The 27,305-nt window shown below is 43.0% G+C and overlaps 1 protein-coding gene and 2 non-coding genes across 3 annotated transcripts in view; 2 read left to right on the forward strand and 1 right to left on the reverse strand.

Annotated features, from left to right (window-relative positions):
* The first annotated feature begins 1,874 nt into the window (after positions 1-1,874).
* LOC121432768 lies at positions 1,875-1,982 on the forward strand. Its single transcript, XR_005972223.1, has one exon. It is a non-coding gene; the product is annotated as a U6 spliceosomal RNA (small nuclear RNA).
* A 12,822-nt stretch (positions 1,983-14,804) lies between these two features.
* LOC121432777 lies at positions 14,805-14,936 on the forward strand. Its single transcript, XR_005972229.1, has one exon. It is a non-coding gene; the product is annotated as a small nucleolar RNA SNORA33 (small nucleolar RNA).
* A 4,595-nt stretch (positions 14,937-19,531) lies between these two features.
* Adarb2 (adenosine deaminase RNA specific B2 (inactive)) overlaps positions 19,532-27,305 on the reverse strand; it is a 568,842-nt gene continuing 561,068 nt past the window's right edge. Inside the window, exon 10 of the mRNA XM_041630701.1 lies at positions 19,532-25,682. Coding sequence (XP_041486635.1) covers positions 25,506-25,682 — 177 coding nt within the window. The 3' untranslated portion in view covers positions 19,532-25,505. The remainder of the gene's footprint in view (positions 25,683-27,305) is intronic.

A 27,305-nucleotide genomic window follows, 5' to 3' on the forward strand; every position in this document is an offset into this window, starting at 1 on the left:
ATGGCGAGGGCCTGCCGTGAGAACATCAGATGCTTCAAAGCATTGAACTGTATTCACTCTATGCAATATTTCTCATGGTTCAGATCAGGAGTTTTAGGAAAAATAAAAGATGGATAGAATTTGAATTGGCTCCATAGATGGTTGGTTTCGTTTCCTGAATCATAAATTGAGCTGATTTTCTATTAAAAAAGATATACCCTACACTTTTAAATAATGTATTTGTCTTTATTTATGATAAATAGGAGAGAGCGTACCTTGTGTGCCATGCATTGACTAAATGTGGACCCTGACGTCCTTTTTGAGTGGTTATTTTTAATCATTGTTATAGAAAATTCCTGATGAAAGCAACTTAAAGAAGAAAGGGGTTATTCTACCTCACAGTCTGGGGGTGTGGTAGTGAGGGCAGCTGTCACAGCGGCCCCAGGAGGGGGAGGCTGGTGACTCACTGCACCTGCACTCAGGAAGAAGAGAGAGATGAATGTTGCATTCAGCTCATTTTCTCCTTCTGAACTTTTCTACCTGTAGTCTGGAGGCCCGGCATGCTGCCACCAGCACTTGAAGTAAGGCTCTCTGAGAACTCTCAACAGCCTGGGGTCTTAAATGTAGCTTAGGCCTCACTTTCACAGCCTCATGCAATGGTCTCTTTAGGCCCGATTGCAGGCTTGAGCCTTGCCATGCGATACTGGTCCCAGCAGCTTTCTGGAACCTTGGGGCAGCCTCCATGAGCCCGGAACACTTTGTATGCCTGAAAAAGTAGCTGCATGTGGATGACCTGGTGAAGTTCTGATGCCAGTTTTACCACAGCTGTAAGGACTTGGTGTGTGTTGGTGGCTGAGCTCAGGGCCGTCATTCCAGAGGTGGTTGTTTTTAACTTCATAACCTTTTTTTGATATTCTGAGGTCAGAGTCTTTTCATTCAGAGGAAATAGAATTTTCATAAGCTGGAGTCTTCACTGGGTGGAGTCTTGTCCCAATAGAAGCTTTGTTTCTCTTAGATGACATTAATCAGGTCAATTAATCACTTCTCCATGTTTGCTTCATCCTAAAACTCACACTCCTTTTCTTTCCTTGCCGAACATGTTTTATCTTTCTGTCCTCCTACACCCCAGAGCTGAGCAGCACCCATGCTGCATCTGAATGTCATGCCCTCTTGAAGTTTCCTCTACCAAACAGAGAGTCCATTATTTTTTAATTCAGCCTCACTTTAGTTCTTGGGACACATGCAGAAGTCAGCCAGACTTTTGCCAGGTTGTAAAAGGAATGGTTTCTAGTCCAACTCCCAATAGAGTCTTTGTTCTCTGCTAAAATATCCTGAGCCAGGATCCCACTGTGCGCATGTCTCTTGGCATTCTGTCTCCTACAGCACTATTATAACAGGCCATTACGCTTTCCATGTACAACAGCATTTCCCTCTTCCTCTTGCAAGCTAGTACAAAAATACCTTCCTGTGAAATGGTTTATCACAGCAACATCCCTACTCCCTCCCTGGTCTGTATTAGTTACTCTTCTTGTTGCTGTGGCAAAAGACATGACAAAGGGTACACCCCATCATGGCAGGGAAGGCACGACAAGGAACATGACAGGCTAATCACATTGTGATGGCTAGTCACACTGTGCCCCCAGTCTGGAAACAGAGGAGGGGGTGTGTGCTTGGCTTGTTCTATCATTTCCCCTCTTTTTATTTAGCTCAGGACTCCTGTCTATGGATGGTCCTTCTCAGTTAAACCTCCCTGGAAATACCTTGTAGACACGCCCATCCCAAGGTTCCTCTCTTAGGTAATGCAGTCCAGTTGACGATGAAGAGCAAGCATTGCGCCCTCCTGCCCCAACAGCTATAAACCAAAAGCAGTGTCGAGTGTCTTCATAGTTGCGGTTGTGTTTGCTGCAGCAGTGCATATTCTAAAGACTGGAATGACATGGAGAAGGTTAGCATGGCCCCTCCGCAAGGATGACATGGAAATTCGTGAAGCGTTCCATATTTTTCTATGAGGCATCTGGCAGTCGGACCAGAATCTATCCCTGGTGGATGAGCTAACTTATTGGAGCTCATTCCTTATGGTGGGGTGCCATGCTTCTTAGCCTTAATGCAGGGGAGAGGGTCTTGGTCCTACCCCAACTTAATATGCTGGACTTTGTTGACTTCCCATGGTAGCCTTTACCCATTGGGAGGAGTTGATAGGGGACGAACTGGGAGGGAGGTGGGAGGGGTATGGGAGGAGCTGGGAGAACTGTGGATAGAATGTAAAATTAAAAGGAAAAGAATAGTTGCATCTGCATTCTTGACTTAATGTGGGGATGGTGGGAGCTGGCTGTCTGAAAACAGCAGCAGCTTCGAGGGACAGTGATGTGCTGTGGAAGGAATTGCATGATAGAGCTAGGACTTTACCAGGCATTGCTTCTACAGTCACTGATTGTTTACTGAGTTCTTTTTTTTTTTTTTTTTTTTTGTGGAAAGTTCCTTTATTCCTGGAGATCTATCTAGTCTTTGAGAATTCTTTTTTTTTTTATTGAGAAAGGGAGAAAAAAAAAAACAAGTTTCCACCTCCTCCCAGCCTCCCATTTCCCTCCCCCTCCTCCCACCCTTCTCCCCCTCCTCCCACCCTTCTCCCCCTCCCCCTACTCCTTTCCCCCTCCCTCTCCAGTCCAAGGAGCCATCAGTTCTTGAACGTGTCAATCAGATTCCCCGGTTGCAGGTTCATTAAGATTTAAGTGGAAAAAGAGTTGACTGCATTCTGATAATCTCCTGGATTGGGCAGCCCCAGTCTTAGTAAACACGGCAGAGCAGGGGTCACCATCCCCAAGAATGGCAGGCAGCACACCCTGCTGCTAAAACTCAAGCATTTTACAACGCCGTTCATGTCAGAGAGAATTGCTCACTCTTCTGCTAAGATCCCAAGGTTCTTTCACTGGGAGAGGGAAGGGGCGAGAGGGGACGGTGTGGATGAAGATGATGGAAAAGTATCATATACATGTATGAAACAAAGAATTTTTATAGAATAAGAAGAAATTAAAACAAAAGGGAAATGCATTAGTAGGCTGGCGTTGTTCTTCGCTATCCCTTTCAACATAATTTAGTGGTTTCCGATGTTCTTTTCTGACTTCTCAAGTAGATTTGCAAACAAAGATCCCATTCCACAAAGAACCCCCAGAGGTCCTAAGAGTAGCACTGGGCTGGTGAGATGGTGTGGTGCGTACAGACGCTTGTCATCAAGTCTGATGACCCAAATTTGGTCAACCCGACCCATATGGTAGGTAGAGAGAACTGCTCCTGAAAGGTGGCCTGAGGACCATGCAGTAGGCATGCTGTCAAGTGTGAGCCCACACACAGGCCGCTAGATAAATAATGTAAACAGGTGAACAATATAAAACACAAACAATGGAAATAATAATGGCTAGTAGAACACACCCACCATCTAGGGCATGGTCTCAAGACCTTCATCTGTTTATATAAAAAGTGGGGGTTTTCTAATTTTCAAAGGGGTTCAGCAGCTGGACAGCCCAAAGAAACATCTACTCTAGGCTGCGCCATGGTGATCCATAGAGGAAGTGTTCTCTCTTCCAAGAACTTCCAATCCTGTAAGAAAGAGAAGCATGTTTTCTATCCCAACAAACTTCTGAAATTATAGTTTATTGAGACCACACCATATCTGTATCCATGGTCGGCACTTTGTGCATGTGTTTCATGTCCGTGCACAGAGATATAGAACCTTGCAGTTTCTTCATTGGAAAGCTGAAACGGTCCCCATGAGCAATTGAAAGTTCACATTATTTAGAAGGGTCAGACTGTTGGCTCTGGTAATGGATGAATCACAAGTCTCCCACCACCCGAATCTAATTTCTCCGAACTTGGAATACACAGCTTTATGCTGATGGGGAATGGTGTGAGGGGACTCCATTTGCTACTTGGAAAGTAGAGTATCATGCTGAGCAAACTGCACATCTCTGACAGTCATGGTGAGCCCCATACTAGTTAGTATGACAGAATGAGTCAGAGTAAGTGGATTTGCTGTATTTCCTAAATCATGTGAATAATATAAAATATTGCCATCGGTAGAGTGTTAAGTGGCTTCATTCTTATACCAAAGCAATTTCTATTATCTGGAAAAGAAGAGACAAAGTGAGAAAGAACAGAACCTTAGGTTTTTCAGAAGTCTTCCCGGCATTCAAGGTCAACCTCCGTAAAATGTCGGTCAAACTCAGCCAAACATGGTCACAGAAGACACACTATTTTGGATTATTTGCTTTCTTCCTACTTGTTTGGGAAATGGGAAATTGCTCTGTTTTGTGACTATGCATTCATGCCAGGTATACAGAGGAACCTCGGCTTAGGTCCATAGTTGAAGACTACAGTGAAAGTGGAATCAGACGGCACTCTGTTCTCACAACCTTTTTAAAAAGTCCTCCCCCCCCCCACCGTGTGTGTGTCCGAGTGTGCGTACTTCATGTGCACATGTGCGTGAGGCCAAATGTCAGTGCTGTGTGTCACTCCTCTGGTGCTCTCCACCTTACTTTTGAGACAAGGTCTCTCACCAGCCGAGAGCTTGACAAGTAGGCTAGACTGGCTGGCCAGTGAGCCCCGGGACCTGTCTGCCTCTCTGGCACTAGGATTCTAAGTGTGTTCCATTACACTTGGCTTTTTTTTCCAACACAATTTTTTTTTTTTTGATTTTTCGAGACAGGGTTTCTCCGTAGCTTTTGGTTCCTGTCCTGGAACTAGCTCTTGTAGACCAGGCTGGCCTCGAACTCACAGAGATCCGCCTGCCTCTGCCTCCCGAGTGCTGGGATTAAAGGCGTGCGCCACCACCGCCCGGCCAACACAATATTTTTATTGATTATTTGGGAATTTCACATCATGCACCCCGATTATATTCCCTTCCTCCCCCTTAGTCTACCCCCATCGTTCCCACTAAAAAGAAGAAGAAAAACACAAACAAAACCCAATTCGTGTTGATATTTGGCCTTTTTGTTTGTTTTACTTATTTATTTTATGTATATGAGTGCTCTATCTGGATGTATGATTTTATGCCAGAAGAGGGCATCAGATCCCACTCTAGCTGGGAATTGAACTCATGACCTCTGGAAGAGCAGTCAGTGCTCATAACCACTGACCTATCTCTCCAGCAGAGACATTTGTTTTTTTAAAATGTGGCTTCTGGACACTGCCTTGGAGTCCCTATACTTACATAGAAAGCACTTTACCAATTGAACTGCCTCTCCAGCCTCTAACAATGTTTCTAATGTTTCATGGCCCAAGTTGCTGGGTTCTTCGGAGGGCTTTTTCTTCTAAAAAAGGCAAGAAAGCAGGGGCTGGGTATGGAAGGAGGGAAGCCCTCAATGGATTTGTTTGGGCCACTTTGTAAGATTTGGAATTGTCTACCACTTTTGGAGATTGTCTGGCAGAATCCACAATGAAGACCGTGAAAGACAGAGAACTCCCCTGATCTCTTCCTGACTCTGGCTAACATCTTTTGGCGAGAAAGCCAATGATTTTGGTTGTTTGGGCCTGGAGAGTTGGCTCTGCAATTAAGAACACTTGGTGCTCTTCCGGAGCACCCAGGTTTGGCTCCTAACACTCACATGATGACTCACAACCACCCATAACTCCAGTTTCAGAGAACCCAACACCCTTTTCTGACCTCTGAGAGCACTGGGCCGGTCTATGGTGTACACACATACATGCAGCCACTTATAGACATAAAATAATAATAAGAAAAGATTTTTTAAAAGGTGCTTACAAATGCGCGCACGCTGCACGCACACACATACATACACACACACACACACACGACTCTGAGGTCGGGTTCGCCCTTCAGAACACCTCTGTGTGCAAATCTCTGCTGTGAGGCTCTGAATTCATGGGTTTGGGTCTCCATGTGCTCCCTGGGCAATGGCAGTTAGGACATAGAGCATTTTCCCGAGACCCCACTAGGGGGCAGGCATGCTGTCAGGACTGCCAGAGAATCACCGCTTTCTTAGGAGTAGACTAAAATATGTTAGTGTATAATTTATGTGCCTGTAGGCACTGTAAGGTAATATAATTGGCTTGTCAGAGCAGCAGTGTTGTTTGCTTTGAAATATGCCCATCAACAACCTCTCTTAAAACTGTTGGGAATGTGCTGTGACTTTTGATGCACTGATTTAGAGAAACCCCTCAGGCTTACCTGGGCCTCATTCATTAACTTTTTTCACATTGTGTTCAGAAGCATAGAACAAATTCATCAAAACAGTGGCGTGGTTTTTGTTTCCGAGCCCTGACAGGCACTCCTGCTACTGCATCCGATGACTTCCCTTAATAAATAGAAGATTATTTTTAGGATGTGACGTGTAACCAATATCTGTTCTAAGGAGGGTAGTGGAGAGATGTTCTCTCCGTAGCTGGCTTGGGGAAGTTTAACAAAGCATGTGTGTGTTAGCTTATGCACTGCGAGGGGGAAAGTGCCATTTCTTGAGGATCCATATGGGATGCCTTCTGGAGAAGAAAAATCCCCTTCTGTTATCTGTCAATACATACATCTAAGTGAGCAACTCCTAAGCCATATGCGGAGACCCAGAGAGAGTGTCATCTTGTTGATTTCCCCCCTCTTCTTTCTTTTCTTTTAAGGGTGAGTACCATGGACACATCCCACAGGGAACCTTGCAAGTAGAGCTGCATTTTCACAAGGCTGCTACCGTGGGTGTACTTTAATGGAAGATAGACAAGAAGGACCCGGAGCCTCTGTGTGCAAACCTTCCATCTCTGGGTCATCTGTGTTTATACCACACTAACTAGCAAACACTGGAAATGGGGCTTTTAAGTTTTTAAGGTCTCCAGTTGGGTTAGATGATACATTTCTGCAATCCAAGGCCTATGGGGGTGGAGGAAGGAGGATTGCAAGTTCCAGGGAAGTCTGGGATACACTGAGACTCTGTCAAATTAGTCCTCCTCCCAAAAGAGAGTCTTTGTTTTAAGACCTAGCTAAAGCTAGACCCTGAGAAGTGAGCGTGCGTGTCACAGCAGGCTCTTAGGATTGCACAGTCTGTGTCTGTGGAATTTGAGGAGTGAAATGAGATGGAGGCAATGAAGAAAAATATTTATTTAAATCTAAGCTCAGCTGGTAGGCCAGAAAGGATGTGCAGAGGAACTAAAGGCTTCGGGGTCTGTGAGGGCTAACATCACTGTCAACTTTACTAGGTTTAGAATCTGCTAGGAGGCACACCTCCGGATGTGTCTGCAAAGGTATTTCCAGAAAGATTTCACTGAGGAGGGGAAGCCCATGCTGAATGTGGGCAGTGCTATCCCATGGGCTGGGGTCCTGACTACAGATGGACTGCCACCAGCTGCATCCAGCTGCATCGTGCTTCCGACTTAGCATCCTTCTTGTTGTCTGGTGTACCTCAGACTGCATGGCAAAATGAACCCTTTCCTCCTTAAGTTGCTTTGGTAGAGCAGTGGGAAAGGGAGCTAACAGGAGTTCGCAATGCAGTGGAGGGATCGCACCTATGCGAAGGTGGGAGGAGGAGCCACACTGCTCTCTCCTGAGATAAAAGCAAAGGGCCACACAGGGGACCAGTTAGAAACCCAAGGAGAGAAACTTTGAGTTCAATGTTCTTTCTTGGTTCCCAGTGGCCAAGGTTATCTGTTCCCTGTCCTCTTGCTTTCCCTCAATATCAAAACTCATCTTTTACCATTAAAGAAACGTGTCCAGTGTTAGATAGGATCTTTTATTATTTTATTTTTTAATCCCGTGTATATGTGTAAATGTGTGTGAATGTGTACATGTGAGCTCAGGGGCCCTTGAAAGCCAGAAGAAGGTACTGCATGTCCTGGAGCTGCACTTGCAACAGGTAAACATCCACCCCCTTAGAGATAGGATCTCTTACTGGCCTGGAGCTCATCAGTGAAGCTAGACTGGTTGGTCATCGAGACCGGGTACCCTCCTCTTTCTGCTTCCCCAGATCTGAGATTACCAGTTTGTACCAGCACTCCTGGCATTAATGGTTAACAATGGTTCTCTTGTTCTGGATTATTCTAGAAAACTCAGGGTCTTATAAAGCACCAGTGACTTTTTTTTAAAAAGAATCTGTATGACTAGGTTCAGCAACCTAGCCCTTTAAGGTGCAGATTTACCTGGTGTGTTCTAGTGATAGGCTGCAAAAGTCCCCTTTCCTGTGTCGCACATGAAGAAGCATTTACTTACCATAGGGACCAGGGTACTGAAGATCAGGACAGAAGGTGCTCTTCCTCAGAGCTTCAGTCTTTGGTAAAAACATATAAAAACCTACCTGCTCTTTCTCGGTAGCAGAATGCTGTGCTACCCAAAGGCAGCCTTGTTCATCCATCTCTACCTCCCAGTAACAAGCCCAGGACCTGGGGTATCGGAGGTGCTTAATTCTGGTCTGCGAAACCCTCAAGCTACTTCAAGTACTCATTTGTTTTTGCTTTCTGAGATTGCATGAGAAATTCCACTCCTGTTGGTGGCGTGCAGAAATGAGCTTCTGGGGCCATCTGGTGATTAATTTCAACCTTCAGTGTGTCCTGGCTCTGCCGTCCACATCTCCTGTTCTGGCTTCCTCCCCACACCTTCGGGAGCCCCTGGGGTCATTGCTTGCCAGGCCTGGGAGAGAATTTCGGAAACCTGCCTGACACTTCGCTTTATTTTGAAAAATGAGTCAGTGTGAAGTCAGCTGTGGAGTGGTACGTGGTGATTTTGTATGTCACACCAGAGGGACAGGGAGCAGTTCTGTGGGTGGTGTAGGGGACATGGAGCTATGGTCCCTGGTGGAGGGCAGGAAGACCAAGCAGTCTTGTTACCCTGGGGTCACGAGGGAGACAATTCTGTCTCCAGCAGCTCTGAGTAAAACATCCTTATGAGTTCTCTGTTAATTTTCCCTTGTTCAGGGCATGCCATGCAGAGTCGTCCTGGCTGTGCTGCAGCGGTCACCATACCAAGATGAAGTCGCTTAGAAGAGCATGCCCAGAAGCAATTTAGGCTGTAGCACACCAAAAGAAGTTCCTGAGGTCAGCTCACCTGACTTTGTTAATGCATGTTGACCCTTATTTTGTGGCTGAGTACAGAACTAAGCACTTTATCCACCCATCTCTGTGTTAATTGATTCATTTGACTGACAATGAGTCAAAGTACAGGCTGCTTAATTTCCCAAGTGTCCTGCTTGCTTGTTTTTGTCAACGTGACACAAACTTAGACATAGTCTGGAAATAGGGAATCTCTCTCTCTCTCTCTCTCTCTCTCTCTCTCTCTCTCTCTGGTTTTTTGAGACAGGGTTTCTCTGTAGCTTCGGATCCTGTCCTGGAACTAGCTCTTGTAGACCAGGCTGGCCTTGAGCTCACAGAGATCCGCCTGCCTCTGCCTCCCCAGTGCTGGGATTAAAGGCGTGCGCCACCACTGCCTGGCTAAGAGGGAATCTTAAATGAGAAAATAACCCCCATCAGATTGGTCTGGTAAGCCTGTGGGCATTTTCCGGGTTAATAACTTCTGTGGGAGACCCAGCCCATTCTGGGTGGTGCTACTTCAGGGCAGTATAAAAGAAAGCAAACTGAGCTAGCCACAGGGAGTCCAATAGGCAGCACTCCTCCATGGCGTCTGCTTTAGTTCCTGCCTCCAGCTTTCTGCCTTGAGTTTGTGCCCTAGCTTCCTTTCATGGTGGACCAGAAACTGTAAGCTGAAATGAACCCTTTCCTCTCCAACTTGATTTTGGTTGTGGTGTTTACCACAGCAACAAGATGTAAACTCATACACTAAGACTTAAGTTTTGTGGGGAGGAGTCTGCATGTGCAGAACTGATGTTGTAAGGAGAACATTCATCCCAAGAATTATTTCTAATGTGTGGTAGGTACTATCAGCAATGATAAGTATTATTACATATATATGTTTTAAGTAAAAAATTAATTGACTCCAAAGTATTATGCAGCATGAATTCTCATAGGTCTTAGTGTATTGCTAATTAGCTTTTATATCTTTGGTTAACCAATTTCTATTATTTTATGTTTTACCATGAGGGGCATGTCCTACCAGCAAGATTCCAGCTGGCAGCTGGCGTCTTTTCCCTCTGGTGGCTTCATGGTATCTCTCTGACTTCGCCTACTCTCTCTCTCTATACCTCTTCCAGCATGGCTATATTCTGTTAAGCCATTGGCCAAAAGCAGCTTCTTTATTCATTAACCAATAAAAGCAACACATATACAGAAGGCCTTTCCACACCATCCAGCCATATCACTTCCTGTCTGTCTGTACAGACCTCCAGACCTCTATGGTTAGCTAGTGGCTAGCTTTACCTGTAGGGCAGACAGGGGTGCGTTTGCGGGGACAGTTTATGGTCAGCTGACTAAGCATCCTGCTTGTTTCTGTGCTCTCCCTGTCCCACCTGGTGATTAGCTGCAGGGCATTGTCTCCATTGTTAATATGGTAATTTCCCACCTGCCTGGGCGGAGATCCTTGTACAGCAATTAGGTAGATAAGGACTCCCCCAAATCTGAATAAACTGGCATTCGGCTGGTCTCCTTTCGAATGACCCAGGTCTCTGTGTGTGTTCTTTCAATCTCCAGGCCCTTGCTTGACTCGCATAGGGTACGGTGGCACGCGAACTGTACCGAGGGTGTAACACAAAATCGGGTGTTACATCTACCCTCTGATCTTCAGGCAAATTTTTACAAAGAATATATAATCACAGTATTAGATATTCTGGATATAAGTTTTGAAAGGTTTATATTAATAACATAACATGAAAAGGACAAACATCTCTCCATTGACCAGTGTAGGATTTTGGAAGTTGTAGAGTCTAGTGGGACTGGGGTGACTCTATAATAAACTTGGGTGTCCACTGTATGATGCCTGAGTAGGGGAACCCCGACAGACGGGATTTTCCAGAAGATTCAAAAGGAAGTGCTCAGACTATATGACCTGAGCTCTCCTGACACACAGGTCTAAACCTACCATCGTTTCTTAGATGGCCTGAGGTTTGAGTGGGAAATGCCCCCATAGGTTCGTGAGTTTGAGCAATTGGTCCCCAGCAGCTAGTGCTGTTTTGGGGAAGTTGTAGAACCTTTAGGATGTAGAGCCATTTTGGAGGAAGTGGGGTTTTATAGCCAGAGACCAAGGTAAATTGTAATTCAGTTCTGAACCTGCACAGTTTCAACGTCTCCACGACTGCCGAGGTTCTAGTCAGCTAAGGCGCGTGGAAGGTTTGGAAGGCAAAGCTTTGCTCTGAGAACTCACTCACAGTGACAACTCACTATGCTAAGGCTGGGTTTTGATTGCCTATGCTTTATGTAGCCGTGTTGGGGCTGCCCTTCTCGGTACTTCCTTGCCACAATGAATGAAGCCTATTACTTTGTTTGCTAATTAAAGATAAAAGCCGCTGCTGTCCGCTTCTTCTCATTCATCCTCTCCTGCTATCAGTTCTGTGCCTCTGACTCCACACTTCTCCCCGTACCTTTATCTCCTCATTTTCTCAGATGCCACCTGTCATTCACCGCTCCAATCTGCTCTTGCTCAAAGTGCTCCGATGCTTCTCTTTCATTCTCATTTGCTACACATCCCACATTATCATTGAGCTATTATGATTTTTCACATGGCTTCTGTGCTCTATTCACTATTTATTTGTGCTTTCAAGTTCTACTTAATCAAAAGATCTGTCAACTTCTTGATGCCGATATCAAGAAGTACCTGCTTTAGCTTCATTTTTGTTGCTGTGATAAAATATTCTGCAGAAAGCAATATGAGGGAGGAAAATGTTTATTTGGCTTTCAATTTCAGGTCCAACAATAAGAGCCGTCATGGCAGGAACTTGAAGATAGGTCTGTTTGCTATTTCACACAGCATTGCTTCTGACCAAGGAACTCACTCCACAGCTAAAAAAGTGTGGCAGGAATCATGGACGATGCATTCTTGCTAGCAAGCAGGCAGGCTAGCAAATTCTCTGATTTCTTTCTTTTCTTTTAAAAATTAAAAAATATTGTATGTATACGAGTGGTTTTTTTTTTATTTATTATGTATACAACAGTCTGCCTCCCTGTATGCCTGCAGGCCAGAAGAGGGCACCAGATCTCATTACAGATGGTTTTGAGCCACCATGTGGTTGCTGGGAATTGAACTCAGGACCTCTGGAAGAACAGTCAGTGCTCTTAACCACTGAGCTATCTCTCCAGTCCATGTATATGAGTGTTTTCCTTTCATATATGTCTGTGCATCTTGTCTGTGTCTGAAGCCTGTAGAGGCATAAGAGGGCATCATATCCTCTGCGTTTTGGTTATAGGTGGTTATGAGCTGCCATATAGGTGCTGGGAAATTGAGCTCAGGTTCTCTAGGAGAGCAGCTAGCACTTTTAACTGATGAGCTATTTCTTCGGTCCCTACAATTTGCATTTTTAAAACACTTTAGAACTACCTGCTTAGGGAATGGTGCTCCGAAAATGGTTTGGGAACTCTTACATCTACCAGGTAACTCTCAAGACAATTTACTACAAACATGCATATAGGATAATATGATCTAGGTAATTCATCAATTGAGATTCTTTCCCCAGATAATTCTAGGTCATGTTAACAGTTGAAGCAAACCAGGATAGCACCTATGCTTTTTATTATTCCCAAGGGCTTAGTCCTGTGATTTATTCACAGCAAGTTTCAATAAATATTTACTTATTAAAGAGTTTGGGAGAGATAAGGACACCTATGATTACCTTGAGTCATCCCTACCAATGACCAGGTGGGTACAGTAATGATGTGGAAAGGGAATCGTTGAGGAAGATAGGGAGTGGGGAAAACCTCTGCCTTGACTCTAACCACATCATTACTATTATTTATTTATTGCCTTCTTTGTCTTAGGACCTCCTCTCATTCCCTCTTCATAATGGTCCTTTGATGCAGGTATTATTATTGTATTAAAAGGTGAAGACTTGGAGGTGCAGAGAGTAAGGAGGCTTGCTGAAAGCGTAGAAGTCTTCCTGATGCCAGCTTTTGAAATCAGATTCTGCTCATTGTAAGAAAATCACTCACACAAACATCTAGCACGGGCCAGGAAAAGGAACAGAAAAAGTTGCAGCCCAATTCTGAACAAAACCCACTGAAGGCTAAAGCTGCAAACTGGACCTCAGTTTGCAGACGTGTCTCACTTTTTTTTTTTTTTTTTGATGGATGGATGGACATGATCTGGGTTTGACGATAGACTATGCCATCCGTAAAGTAGCTCCTGTCTTCCCAAGAGATCTTTCAGGGTAGTACTGCTTCTTTTGAAATGCAAATAGTTCTTCCTAGGGAGCAGAAAATTTCAAGACACCAGTCTTTGATATATATGCAAAGAGGCTTAATAGCTGGGCTAAATTTATGCAGTAAGGGGCTAGACTGATTTCTTTCAAAGGGTAGCTCCAACCAGAAAGAATGCAGAGTTCAGGACCTGTGAGGGCAAGAAGGGATAGAAACAAGGGGCCCTGGAAAGGTAGAGGGCGCGCTACAGTAGGTTAGAACAGTCCAGTGATGATGAGCGCTGTTTCTAGACTCCTGCCACACATGCTAATTTGGGAAGTGCAACTCCTAAACTTCATTTTCCAAGGTGGTGTGACATAATTCTTCTTATCATGCCAGATAAATATTTGCAGAAATGTCCCAGGTTTCCTGCTTGAGAAATTAGGAGCCATATTAGCATGGTGGGGAGGGCACATTCCTGTCATTTGGAGGTTCCCTAGAGATGGGTTTCAGGGTTGCAGATACCCTGATTTCATGTAGGAGTGAAGATGTCTCTTTCTTCCATTCTGTATTTAGTCATAAGAGCATAAAGCTTCATTGTCTTTTAGCCCAATGCTATGCAGGCCTGTTTTAAGTGGAAAAAAGCAGTTGCAGCTCTTTCCCTTCTGCTTTCTTCATCCGGCCTATGACTTCCCAATGATGAGGGCATAGGGCAGACATTGAGTGTCTAGCTTCATGCTGGATGTACACTCATTTCACTCTGTAGACCCAAGTAGAGTTTTGCTTAAGTCCTGGCCAAGAAGTCTCTTGGGTGTCTGCTGACAACAGATTCTCAGAGACTCTATAACTGGCCAGACATGTTTAGATATGCTCAAGTCTCAGCAAAAGTGACCAACCCATGATTCTTGCTATACTGAGAATCAAGATGAAGGAAGAATTTCAAGAACAGGAAGAAGTCTTTCCTTTTTCGAATGCCAGCGAAGGATTCCTTATAAAGAATCGAGCTTCTGAACACACTTCTACATGGGGGCATTTCCCACCTGACTTATGCTGGAAGTGGAGCCTGAGAAAGCTAGATGTACAGAGAGCATGTGCTCAGAGCAAAGGCAGCAAGAGGAGTGCAGGGATAAACTGAGCTTAGCTTGATCCCACGGGGAGACTGAAAGCAAGAAATATACTCCTTAAAGGCAAGAGGGGCAAGCTGTTGTCTTCTGGGTCAGTCTTGGGTTGTGACTCCCCTGAAGGTATGGGAGATGATGGAACCAAATACAGCAGGTCTATACAGTGGTGGGTGCAAAAATCAAAATAAGTTCATTCAGGAAGCACAAAAGAGGAGAAAGATTTATTTCCTGCAGTAAGTAAGGAGGGCATGGGCGTTATGTCTAAACAATGACTTGCCGAAACAAAGGAAGCATGGGGAGGGGATTTCATTTGGAAGTGTGTGTGTGTGTGTGTGTGTGTGTGTGTGTGTGTATTAGGGTCTGGCACATTGTTGAGTATGCTCGGTAGGAGTGCATTCCTGAGCATTTCCAGTTTGAGGTCATGGTTTCAAAGGAAAAGATGGGGGAAACCTTTTTAGACTTAGTGCTGAGTCTTGGAGAGCTTTCCAACCTAGAAAAGTTAAAATGGAGCCAGTCAGTAAGTCTGCTTATCTCAATGTGCTTCTGCAGAAACTTAGAAAAGGCGGGCAATAGTGATTCCATGTTACAAGCTGTAAAGGACAGCTGAAATCTTTAAGATCCCTGAAAATGGCTGCAGCATTATCATGCTGGGAAGCACTCATGACTGAAATAATTGTAGTGAAAAAGCCTTAATATTGAATAAATAACTTGCATCTAATTTAAAGAAGAAAAGCTAAATTGACTAGGTAGTAATGCTTTCATTTGTGCTGAGTGTCTGAAAAGATTTTCCTGCTTTTGCTCAAGTCCTTTTTTCTATGCTGCCCACCTCCTTGTGCCCCTCTTCATCAACAGAAGTGCATATTCATTCCCTTTTTTACACATGGTTATTAAACACAAGCTGCAAAGGAAGCACCGAGGATACATGAGAACTCAAATCAGGGTCTGGGTGGGATTTCCATACTGGTCAAGACCCTTTTATAAGACTTTCAAATGGCATCTGACTTGTGCTTAAGATGGGATGGGTCCAGGGCAGCCGTGGGAACAAGGTCACACCAGAGGTCAGGTCTGGAGGTTTCTCCTGACTGTTCTGGTCCCTGGATGGTCCTGATTGTCTCTGGAATATTCTCTCAGCTTTATTCTGAGTACTCCCCACTTGATACTAAGCACGCTTTCTGTGTTGAACACTCTTCCCTTTGACCAGCCTCCTCCTCTGTTCTACTACTCTGTTTGCTTTTGTTCCAGTGATCTCTCTCTCTCTCTCTCTCTCTCTCTTTCTCTCTCTCTCCCTATTTATCACATATAGTGTTTGATCTGCATGTACACCTGCAGGCCAGAAGAGGGCGCCAGATCTCATTACAGATGATTGCGAGCCACCATGTGGGTACTGGAAATTGAACTCAGAACCTCTGGAAGAGCTGCCAGTACTATTAATTTCCAAGTCATCTCTCCTACTACCTGTATTTACTGTCTCCATGGTCTTGTATTCTGGCCTTACTTCACTATGTCAAAATGTCTAACGACATCTTTACTAATGCACACATTCTCTTGGTTATAAATAATTGTTCTAAGTCTTTGCACTCTTCTCTTTATGAATTAATTTCACATAATTGGCCATTTTCCTTATGCATGCTCGGCAAGTGCTCTTCCTCTGAATGCTATTCCTCTTCAATCATTTTCATGACATGTTTTTTTTCCCTCTTAGACTTGAAAAATTACATCACCTTTTTATTCTACAGGACAACTTATTATTTTCTGTGAGTTAAAGTCCCTCTTCTCTTGTCTAATACTTGCCACCTCTTGAGGACTAATAGGCTCTTGTCATTAAAATATTATGATATCTTTAAGTATTGCTGTTGCTAAAGGCAAGTCACTCACCTGAGCTACCTGCCAAGTGCAGGTGCATTCCCTGAAAGAGCAATGCAACTTGAGAGAGTCACAGAATTGACTGGGATGACTAGAAATCCATTTGACAGGTTCTGAAAGACATCAGATTTCCATTCTTTCCCCAGAGCCCACTTCCTCACAGAAGAAACTCATCTCTTGTTGAAGAGTTTGTGAAGTTTGTTTTGTAATAATGAAGGCCAGACATTTGTCAAAATTCTATAGCCAACCTGAGCTCTGAACAAGTAAGGGGGCTGTGTTTAAAAACACCGATGTTATGGCCTGGGGTAGCCAGTCAGTATATTGTTTGTTTTGTAAGCATGACGACCTGCATTCAGTCCCTGGCACCACATACAAACAAAAGCCAGCCATTGGTAGCATACGCTTGTAGTCCTAGCACTGGGGAGAGACACACACATGGATCACTGGGGTCTCTGGCTAGTCAGGCTAGCTTTCTTGGAGAGTTTCAGATTAGAGAGACCCTATCTCAAAAACAAAGTATTCAATGACTGATAATAACACCCAAGGTTGATTTCTGACATCCACCTGCATGCACACACATGCATATGCACATACAAAAATGTTCACGTTCAGGCATACCACTGATGTTCCTTCTGAATTCAATTTTAGGTTTAGTTGAGCAATTTTTAATGAAAGACTAGAGAGCTGAGTATGCCTGCCTTGACATATATCAGTACTTGTCCATCATTATCATTATCATATTTGGCTCTATTTATACTTCATCCTCTTTCTTGTTGAGGCAAGGTCTCTGGCCAAGGATGGTCTCAAGTTCAATACACAGTCAAGGGTGACACTGAACTTCTGATCATCCTCAGGACTCTACCTCCGAAGTGCTGGGATTACAGATTTGCAGCAGTCGATGGGTTTCTGTGGTCTGGGGTCTAACCTAGAGCTTCATCGTGCTAGGCAAGGACCCTGCCAAACAAGTTGCATCCTCACCCCCTTCTCACTTCATCTTTAGCATGTCTCTTCCATAAAGGATTGTAACTTTTTGTACCTCACTGGAAAGAGTGTATTTCTATCATCATGTTAAACTTGACTATGGGAACTTGATTTAATAGCTCCAAAGTAGACAAGGGTGTGATCAATCACAGGGCTTAACATCCTCTGCGGTGGTCATTTTGTCCTTCAACCTTCATGTGCACTGATCGCATTTTAAGAGTAGCAGTAGATTTTAGTTTCTTTCCTTGGGAACAGACACTTAGCTGAAACCTTTTACTAAGACAATATATCATAAACTTCATGTTCCGTGCTTCAAAAAAAAAATCTCAACAAGAAAGAAAAATGCCACAAGAAAGATATATCTGCTCTAGGCTAGGGCAGGCAGGGGCCTGACTGGCTGGAGGAATGCTTTGGGCATGGATGTAAAACATTTAAAGATGTTACCAAGGCTCTGATCACTCATTCCCAAGCATGATAGATCCCTGCCCCCAACCTTGTAACAGGGTTCTCCTGTAAGCAATATTAAGCAATGGAGAGCAGGGCAGAAAGACATTTTGGGAAATAATATAAATGAGTTCAGAGACCAGTCTCTGCTGCAGATGAGAAACAGTTCCTATCACCAGCCAGTGCTCGCGTTCTTTAGGTTTGGTAATGCCAGTAGGATGGCTTCAGATGCACTTGAGAACTTACCTTGAACATCTCTCAGCCACACTTTTGAACATCCTTCTTTTGTTTGTTCTTTGGTTGCCACTATATAGCCCAGGCTGTCCTAAAATGTACAATTCTCTTGCCTCAGCTACTTTAGTGTCAGATGACAGGTGTGAACCATCATGCTTACCTTTAAAAATATCGGTGTTTATTGTTTTTCATTTTATCATCTGTTTTATTATATGAGAACAGGGTTTCCCCCACACATATGGCTGTGCATCACATGTATGCCCTGTACCCTCAGTGCAGAGGGCATCAGGTTCCCTGAAAATAGAACTACAGATAGTCATGACCTGCCACAGGAGTGCTGGAAACTGAACCTTGGTTCTCTGATCTTAACTACTGAGCCCTTTCTCCAGCACAGACTTTTTTTTTTTGTATATTGGGCATTAAACCTAAGGTCTTATACATGCCAGTCAAGAACTGTACCATTGAACTATATCCCTAACCCTCAGGTGGTACCCTTTATTTCCTACTATAAATCCTACCCTTTTATTATTCCTTCCACTAGGGATAACCGACTATCAGACCTAAGAAATGAGAAGCTTAGGACTGGGGAATGGTCCCAAGGATAAAGTGCTGGTTGTGCAGGTATGAGGACTGGAGTTTGGATCTACATCATCCACATAAAAGCCAGGTGGATGTGGTGGCCCACTTGTAATTCCAGCCCTCAGGAGATGAAGCAAGGGGCCTCTGTGGCGAGCTCGCTACTTAGACTAGCCAAATTGGTCAGTTTCAGATTCAGCAAGGGACCCCGTCTTAATAAATAAAATGATTCTTGATCAAGGAAGACATCCAACATCAACCTGTGGCCTACACATGCTTCTGAGTGCCTTTGTGTGCATATATTCACACCCCCCCACACACCATGAGAAGCTCTTTAGAATACTGATTCTAAGTTGAGAATGGAGGAACTCAGTCTTCTCATAATCTGTTTCAGACTCCATCTCTGCCTTTTTCTAGGATATCATGTGCTCTTACCTAAGCGTTACTCTTGATAATATAAAACAGACTGAAGAAAATGGAAGAAATCCTTACTCTGGATTAAAGGGCTTGTGTATGTGTAGATACATTCTAAGATAAGGATGAAACAAAAGATCAGTCTTTCAAATGATCATAAAGGAGACCTCTGTTCAGCATATTTTTAATTTTTGCCTATTCCCAGGGTAATGGGAGAAAAATCAAAGCTCTTTTCAATAGCAAATGTCCCTTCCTGAACATATTTGGCTCCAAGCTTATGTCTCTGGAAAGAAGCAAAATGTGCTATTGAGATGGATCGAACTTTCGAATGTCCAGTCATGCAGAGTTAGATAGAGTTGAGTCTATAAACATCTTCAAGTGAAGTTTTAGGCTTATCTTATGCCCTGGTATCCACTAGGATCAATGTTTGACAGTACAATTGTCAGCCACTGCCACATTTCATATGCTGTGGAAAATCTCGGTGGAGAACTGAGAACATATTGAGTCTTTACAATGTGTTGCCTGTTCAAAGCATTGTAACACAGACTTCTTTGATTTCCCTGGGAAATCCTGTGAAAATGTAGATATGTCTTGTCTCCAACACTCAATCGTGAGAAAACTGAGGTTCAAAGTCATGCATGAAGTCACTCATTCCACGTCCCCCAGGTAAAATAAATCACTGACTCAAGACTTGAAGACAAGTATTTTCATTCCCAGTTCCATGATAATTTAACTAGTTTGATTACATCAACTCTGAAAGGGAAGCATCTGGGCTAGTAATTGTTACTCTGACATGTCTGACAGCTAACATAATTATTATTAGATGAAAAAGGTTTTAGAGCAAATATTCTATTTCTTTGAAGAGGATGGACCCTCCTGAGGCTTTACTAAGCCCTGGACATCACAGTATTCCAGAGACTCCTTAATACACAGCTTGATGAAAAAGGCCTGACAACCCAGGAAAGAACAACTTTACTTGATATTTTTATTCACTTAAGAGAAACATTCACTTATCAGGTATCACCAAAGTGCAATTTACAGAACTCAGAAGAGGCAAATTAACATATGTAAATTCATATTGTAAGGTTTTGGATTTTTATTTTACAAATATTACAAATATACATCCATTGATACAATATTGCCATTCAATCATGCTTTTTTATGTACATACCTTCAACTAAGAATGACTATTTTTTAAAGTTCATTTTACTTAAAAAGTGCTGAAAATTAGCTGGGCACCTCTGGGAAAGATTTGATTAAATTGATTCACAGACTTCCAGGTGATAGAAATCAGGTGCTCATGTGAAGGAGGCACTAGAATCCAGATCATTTTGTATTTATTTTGAAAAGGGTGCATCATCTCTCAAACCATTTAGAAAATGATGAGTTGGGAAATAAGGAGAAAATACTCCAGGCTTTGAGACTATACACTTCCCTGCAGGGGTGATATCGTTTGGTTTAAATTTCTTGAGATGTGGTTATCTGTGATTCTTTTGGTTGGAGGTCAGCTGACATGGACATGCTCTGGGAATCCAGAATGATCATTGTAAATACCCATAGTCATGCTATCACATGACCACTTAGGGAGCTTCCTGACTGTGATTACCAGTATGCCTGCTACTTCACTCCTCTCCGGTATAGACCAAAACAAAGAGAGAAGAAGTTTAATAGGAGGGAAGTGCAACAAGAATGTGGTGTGGGGAGGTGGGTGAGAAAAGAATCTAAAGAAGTAAAATTGCTGGGAGAATGAACATCTCCATTTTCGGTTTCCCCAGACTTGGGTTTGGAGAAAGGATATGGGACAATGCTCTGCTCTCCATGACCTCTCTCTAGTGGCCTCTGTCTATGTCATCTTGTTTCCTTTTCCTTGTTTCTCCACCATCATTTATCTGATTCAAACTTTGTCAAAGAAGTTTGACAAGAGCCCCATTGTTCCCAGAAACAGTTGTGTTTCCATGTTTAACTATGACTCAGGACCACGGACAGCGCCCAGGGCCCACCCTTTCCCTAGCCCTCCACTGAAGTGCCCCAGTCCCCACTGTACAGTCTCCCATGTCATCCCTAACAACACGTTATCGCTTCTCCCCCATCACCTCTAGCTAAGGGTTGGTTCTTGGTGGCATATTCCTTCCTGAGGCAGCACTTTGAGTTCTCTACTCCTTCATGAACTCTGCAAAAACCCAAAGCCGGGATTCTTCTTCAAAATGTTCAGCGTACTAGATTTCTTAGTCCTATACAAGACTGTAGATTCTGAAAACTGTCCTCAATAAGAGTGATGGAGAAATAGGTTTTTCTGAATGCTAAGACTTTGGCCGGAAAATGTGGTTACAACAGCCAACTGGTAGTACATAAAAAGAAAGACATTTTCTAAACTTCCTTTGGTTGCTATTAGAAAGTGATATTTATTATCTTTTGGGCCAATTAGGTTATTTTTTTTAGAATGGCCTCTTGAAAATGATCATAGAAGTTTCCTTAAATAAAAAAGTCTACTCTATTTAAATTTCAGTTGTCTTTTTAAATTTTTTAAACAAGATACTATAGACTCATCTTGAAATTTATAATCTAAAAATAGGATTTCATCAAAATACTGTAACTATTCTATTCTGGGAATTGATATACTATGTATTTACTATTTATGGCTCATCAAATATGGTAAACACTATACAAAAAGCATTTAAATTTATTGGTAAGAACTGTCCTGTGAAAAGGAAATTATATGGGAAAAATATGAGCTATGCATCTTTTAGAAAAGCATCTTAGCCTGACATTTGTGAGGGACAAGACATCACAAAATCAATAGTGACATGATAGATATATACAGGTGCAAAGAGGATCACAGGATCACAGAAATCAAAAGGAAGCGATTGTCAGAGATTGTCAAATCTTTTCCTGGGCAAAAAACAAAATTCAAAGAAATCTTAAATTCAGTAACTTGATATTATACATTGTTGTGAAATCTTTTGCTGGAGGTGGATGAGCAGCATTTCTGTGTCCTCATGGACTTAATCATGAGATTCAGTCCTGTGGAAAGACTCATAAATGAACAGACATTGGCTTTTTGACTGAGAACCAGGCAGGGAACCTTAAGTCACTTATCTCCCCAATAGGAAAGCAACATGTTTTGGAAGCAGATAAAGTTGCTGTTGACTTCTATTTGGATTTTAGGAGTGAGACTTAAAGGGTGTGGATACAGAAGACAAGATTTGCAAACAAAGGATGCAATGATCAAAGAGATCTGGGGGTAGTTTTGAGATAAATCAGGTGGATAAGGAACAGCCAAGGTGGCTAAGATACCTGCCTGTTCTCTTTATATTCTACCCATATTCTTTTTGATTTGTTTGACTGCATTTGCTTTCGGGATGACTAAAAGATAAATATGACCTATGTGTGTTTCTTTCTTACAGAAACTTCAGATAGGGTGTTTCTGATCTGCTTCCAAGTCACCAACCCAGTAGCTAAAATGCAGGGAAGCCTAAAGTAGGGTTGGGATGCTTTTGTGGAGACCAAAGTGAGAAAAATCTTTTGTTATTTACTCTTTCAGGGTTTATTCATGTACACCAGATCCCATGACTGGCTACTTCTGAAGTGGGTTGGGTTTCTGTAGGTCAGGTGTAGCTCATATATGTCTCAATATGGGTAGGTGTGAAATTCTGATGTAGCTACCTGTCTGCTCCAAATAATAAATGTCACAGGACTTTTATTCTTCCCCTTAATGTCTCTTTGTTTTTTCCCATTTCTTGAAGATTATCTTTTCCTGACCTCTGCTTCTCAGCATGTGGCAGGGTTCACTTTAGATAGTTTCAGCAGCTTTCTTTTCCTTGACTAGATTCAGGGACTCCCTGCTTCCTTCTCATCTCCCTCCTATGTCACACTCACTCTGACAAGGATCTTGGGAGATGATGGCCAACTATTAAAAAAAGTATTTTCTGTGATGTCTCTTTGGAGAAGCCCTAGTGTCTTAAAATCCCATTTGCAGCATCAGAAGCATCTCTTCCTGCTATAGACATATCTGGATCCCTAGCGCTCCTCGCTAGGAATTGCCTGTTGACTTAATAAGTGATTCTCAGGGAAGTTGGCTCAGTGGCTAAGAGCATCTTCCAGAGGACCCAAGTTTGATTCCCAGCACCCACATAAAGTATCTCCAAACTGTCTGTAATCCTAGCTCCAGCAACTCTGACACCCTCTTCATCCTCCTGCAGCCTCCTGCACACACATGCACAAACCCTCCAGCCCACATAATTAAAACCAGTAAGCAAATCTCTATGCTAGTGCTAAGGGGTAGAACTTCTTCAGTGGGTGGCTTTATTTTAAAGGAGAAATTCATCTTTAGGAAAGTTTGGATTGCTCCTGAGGAAACAGTACCTTAGACACCATGAGTCATAGCACTAGACCTGCAATTTGTACACATGGTGGTGCTTACTATTGGGCAATCGACTGCTTCCCATGTCTCTTGCACAGGACAAAGGGGTGGCATTTCCTGGGGATACTTGCAAGTTGTCCTATTCTTCCTCTTTCCATCACATGATGGAAATATTTAGGATCCTGCAGTTAATGCCATTTTTTTTAATAATTGATAACACTGTTTGAAGCACACTGTTATGAAGTGTTGTGTATTCTCCATTCCACCCCTCAAAACACAAATAATTTGAGGGAGGTCTTAGATTTCAGCCAGGAAGTAACCATACCTAATGGTTGAAAGACAACACATAAGCCACAACTCAGCTCTTAAGGTTTCAAGCTTCCTCCCAGTTATACACCAAGTTATCAGAGATCACTACAAGCTGGCCCTTGACTGTAGCCTTTACACTGAGTGAAGATTCCATTTTCCTCAGTACTTATACTTGTATTTGCATTTCTTTGAAAGTTTATCTTGAAAATGCTTTTACAATGGTGTTTATATTCTTTTCTCAAAGGATGTTAGTGATAAATGTGGTCTCATATTAAATCCAAGGAGTTAGTATTTCCACTCTTCTTTTTCTTGTAACAAATAGCTACAATTTAATATATTTCATGTTTACCTCATTCTTATGATATCTGCAATATATGTTAAAATATTACATGTTGTAATGGTTGAATTTTTATTGAGGATTGATGAGCTGGAATTCTACTCAGGAATTCCATGTTCTAAAAGTGGTTCCTCCTATACTTTTTAAACAAAACAAAAACCAATAATGCAGTTCAGATGGGGTTAAAAAGGATTTATTTATTTTTATTTTATATATATGATAGTTTGCCCACATGTATATAAGTGTATTGCACGGGTGCATGGAGCCCTCAGAGGCCAGAAGAGGGTGTCATAAGCACTGAATCTGGAGTTAGGGATGCAAGCTGCTATATGAGTGTTGGGAATTGAACCAGAGTCTTCTCTAGGAGCATCAAATGCTCTTCACTGCTGAGCCATCTCTACAGCCCATAAAATGGGATATTTTTAAATAAAAAAGATTACACACATGTTAACTAACTTGATGAATATTAGAAATGAGCTCCAAGTAGAAAAATTAATTCAAGAAACTTGGGTTGACTAAAAATATGTTACCAACATGCCTCCCTTTGTCTGGGTCTTCTCCTCTTAGGGACGATGATATAGGTTAAATATTAAAGAGATCTATGCCTAGCTATGAACTTTGATGCACATTCTAAAAGTGGAATAATTCTGTCTCTTTAATTTTGGCAGCTATGATAAATCACAACTATACTTGTTAAAATTATTATTATTTTATTCATGCAAGATGATGATTAAGAAATCTAAAATGATAGAGTAGCTCCTCAAACCTAAAGATTTTGTTGTGTGTTTTATGTGTGTGTGTGTGTGTGTGTGTGTGTGTGTGTGTATGCTTTCTTTATTTTAACAATCCATTTTAAAATTCAGAACTTTCTCTAAGACTCGGTTTTATTACTATTACCTAATGTAGAGATTATTGGGTTGTAGTTATAACCATTCTGCAGTTCTCACTTCCATGGCTGTCATATGTGCAAAAAACAATGAAAATTTTGCAATCAAGGAATAGGCCTGGGTTTGTTTGAAACATTCTTCAACTGGGCAGATGAAAAGCAGTTTTCTTAGATCATAGATCACGACTCTTCTGTGTCTTAGGTAACTATCCCTTTGTGTCATAAACAGGGTTTCCATTGACTTTAGTTGCTCTTTAACAGTGTCCATCTCAAGAACTTTTGAAAGACGGTGGAAAGGCCTGAATGGATAATGAAAACAATTCAGCATTCATTCCTGTTGGGTTCTTTGGAGTTAAAGAGCCCATGGCTTTTCTTTTCACCTGTGGCTTATATGGAAGTCATATAAACTTGTGCTGGGGAGACTCGATCACACCACTAGAGAGGCCCATGAAAGGGGAGGGAAGCACGGAGGATGGGGCATGAGGCTGCACGTAAGTACTACTTTCCAATCTTGCCTCTGAGCTCCCCTTGCCTGAAGAGATTCTTTCCTTTTGATCCCAGGAAGGGATGGGGCTAATTCAATAGTGCTTCTACCTAAAGCTATGTGGACAGAGTTCCTGGAACTAACAACCCAGAGAGAAGCAGCATGAACAAAACTCTAGTCTCCGACCCAGACATGAACACGTGTGTTCCTCAACACTGAAGGAGAACAATGTTAAGAGTCAATGGACACACCACACCACCATACAATGGCGTCTCCTCCAGGCGTTTCACTCTGCTCCAACAGCAAAGGAGTCTAGCGACTTAGAGACTTAGTAGAAACTGATCTTGCTCTGGTGGTTTTCTCACCCAGGTGCCAAGACCAGCCTTCTGAAAAGCCTTAAAGAGCTGCTGTTTAACAGACTGGTAGGTGTGAGCCCCCAGCTTGGCCTCACAGTACATGGACGGTGTGTCTCCATGACCGGGGATCCGTGTGCTTAGCTGTGGAGAGAAGGAGGAAGTGAATTCAACCAGTCATAGTAACATGAGGAGTTTCACAAGCAAAATACCAACTTAGTCCCAACCCTTGTCATCTGTCTCCTTTGCTGTACAGTACAGCGGCAGGGCCTGAGGAGATGGCTCGTTTGGGAAAGACCTGCCTCTCAAGCGCGAGGACTGAGTTCGGATCCCTAGCATCTGTGTCAAGAGCTGCTTGTGTTTGTTCATGTCTATAATCCCAGCCCTGGGAAAGCGGAGACAGGCCTTGCCTGAGACTTGTCGGCTGGCTAGTCTAGCCACTTGATGGGTTTCAGGTTCAGTGAGAGACCGTGTATCAGAGAATAAGGAGAAGCAATCAAGGAAGACATTCAACATGGACTTTCGGCCCCCAAACTCATGTCACACGCACCCTCCCTCCTGTATGTGTGAACTCATACACACACAAATACATGAGAAAACAAAACAAAACAAACTGAAGGGCAGTTATCTGAATTCTATTGGGAAACTGTGTGAAAAACCCAATTGTTAAGGATACTTTGCCTTATCAGAAGAGCAGATGATAACATATGACATATGACTCCCATATGACATAACATGTGACTCACCTCCTAGTAAGAATTTAATATTGCTTTCTTAGCTGGGTGTGATGATGCACACCTGTAATCTCAGCAGTTTAGAGGCTGAGTCAGGAGGCTGCCGTGTGTTTAAGGCCAGCCTGGGATACATAGGAAGACACTGACTCAAAATGAACAAAAAAACCCAAACTTAGCAAAACCCAGAAAGAGATAGAGGACGCAGCTCTGAGGGAAACAGGCCAGGGAAAGATCACAGAACTTGGATCATGTAGGCAACTCCCATGAGGGGGTGAGGAAGTACTTGGAAATTGTTGAGGAGAGCCTTGAGGGAACAGAGAGTTTAAGTGTCATGGTAATAACAATTTCAATCTGGGGAGTGCCCAAGTGGACTGAGAGACTTTTCAGAGATAAATGTCCCAAATCACAGAGGAGAGGTGCCGCTTTCCCACGATGGTGGCCCAGTAGGGCATGAGGAAGCTTCCTGACACACCAGTGTGGCTTTTGTAGAAAAAGTAGACAAAGTAGACAAAACAGCGCCAATAATAAAACCACTGGTTTATCTATTCTTTCCAAAGGATTGCTAGGGTAGGTTTGTGCACTAACAGCATCATGGCAGGCAGGAGAGAAGAGGGCCTTTGAGTTGTGTTGTTCATTAACTAGAAAGGCAGTAAAAGTACAATGTTATCAGGCTTCTGAGTCACAGGAGGCAAAAGGTGGAGCAATGCAAGGCAGGGAGAACATATCCATCGATGTCCTCAGTTCCCCAACAGGACAGGAAGTCGGAGGGCAGGCCTATAGTAGGGGAGCTTCCCATAACACTGCAGTCTTCCCAGAGGGTTTGCAGATCAATGTGTCCACTCTGTGGTCAGTACCACAGAGAACAAGAAAAGGACCTATTTGTTCAGCAAGACAAGAAGAGCCAGTGCTTCTCCAGACCTTCTAAAGTCCTTGGAAGAAGTGAGACATGGGAAAAGGGGTAAGTGTGGGCATGATAGAGGCAGAGCGTTCTAGTCAGAACTGGAGTATATGGTGCCATATGCCCATATCTGCA

The sequence above is a fragment of the Microtus oregoni genome, unplaced genomic scaffold (genome assembly GCF_018167655.1).
Source record: "Microtus oregoni isolate MIOR12 unplaced genomic scaffold, Mior012 000035F_ref0000213, whole genome shotgun sequence".
Classification (NCBI taxonomy): Eukaryota; Metazoa; Chordata; class Mammalia; order Rodentia; family Cricetidae; genus Microtus; species Microtus oregoni.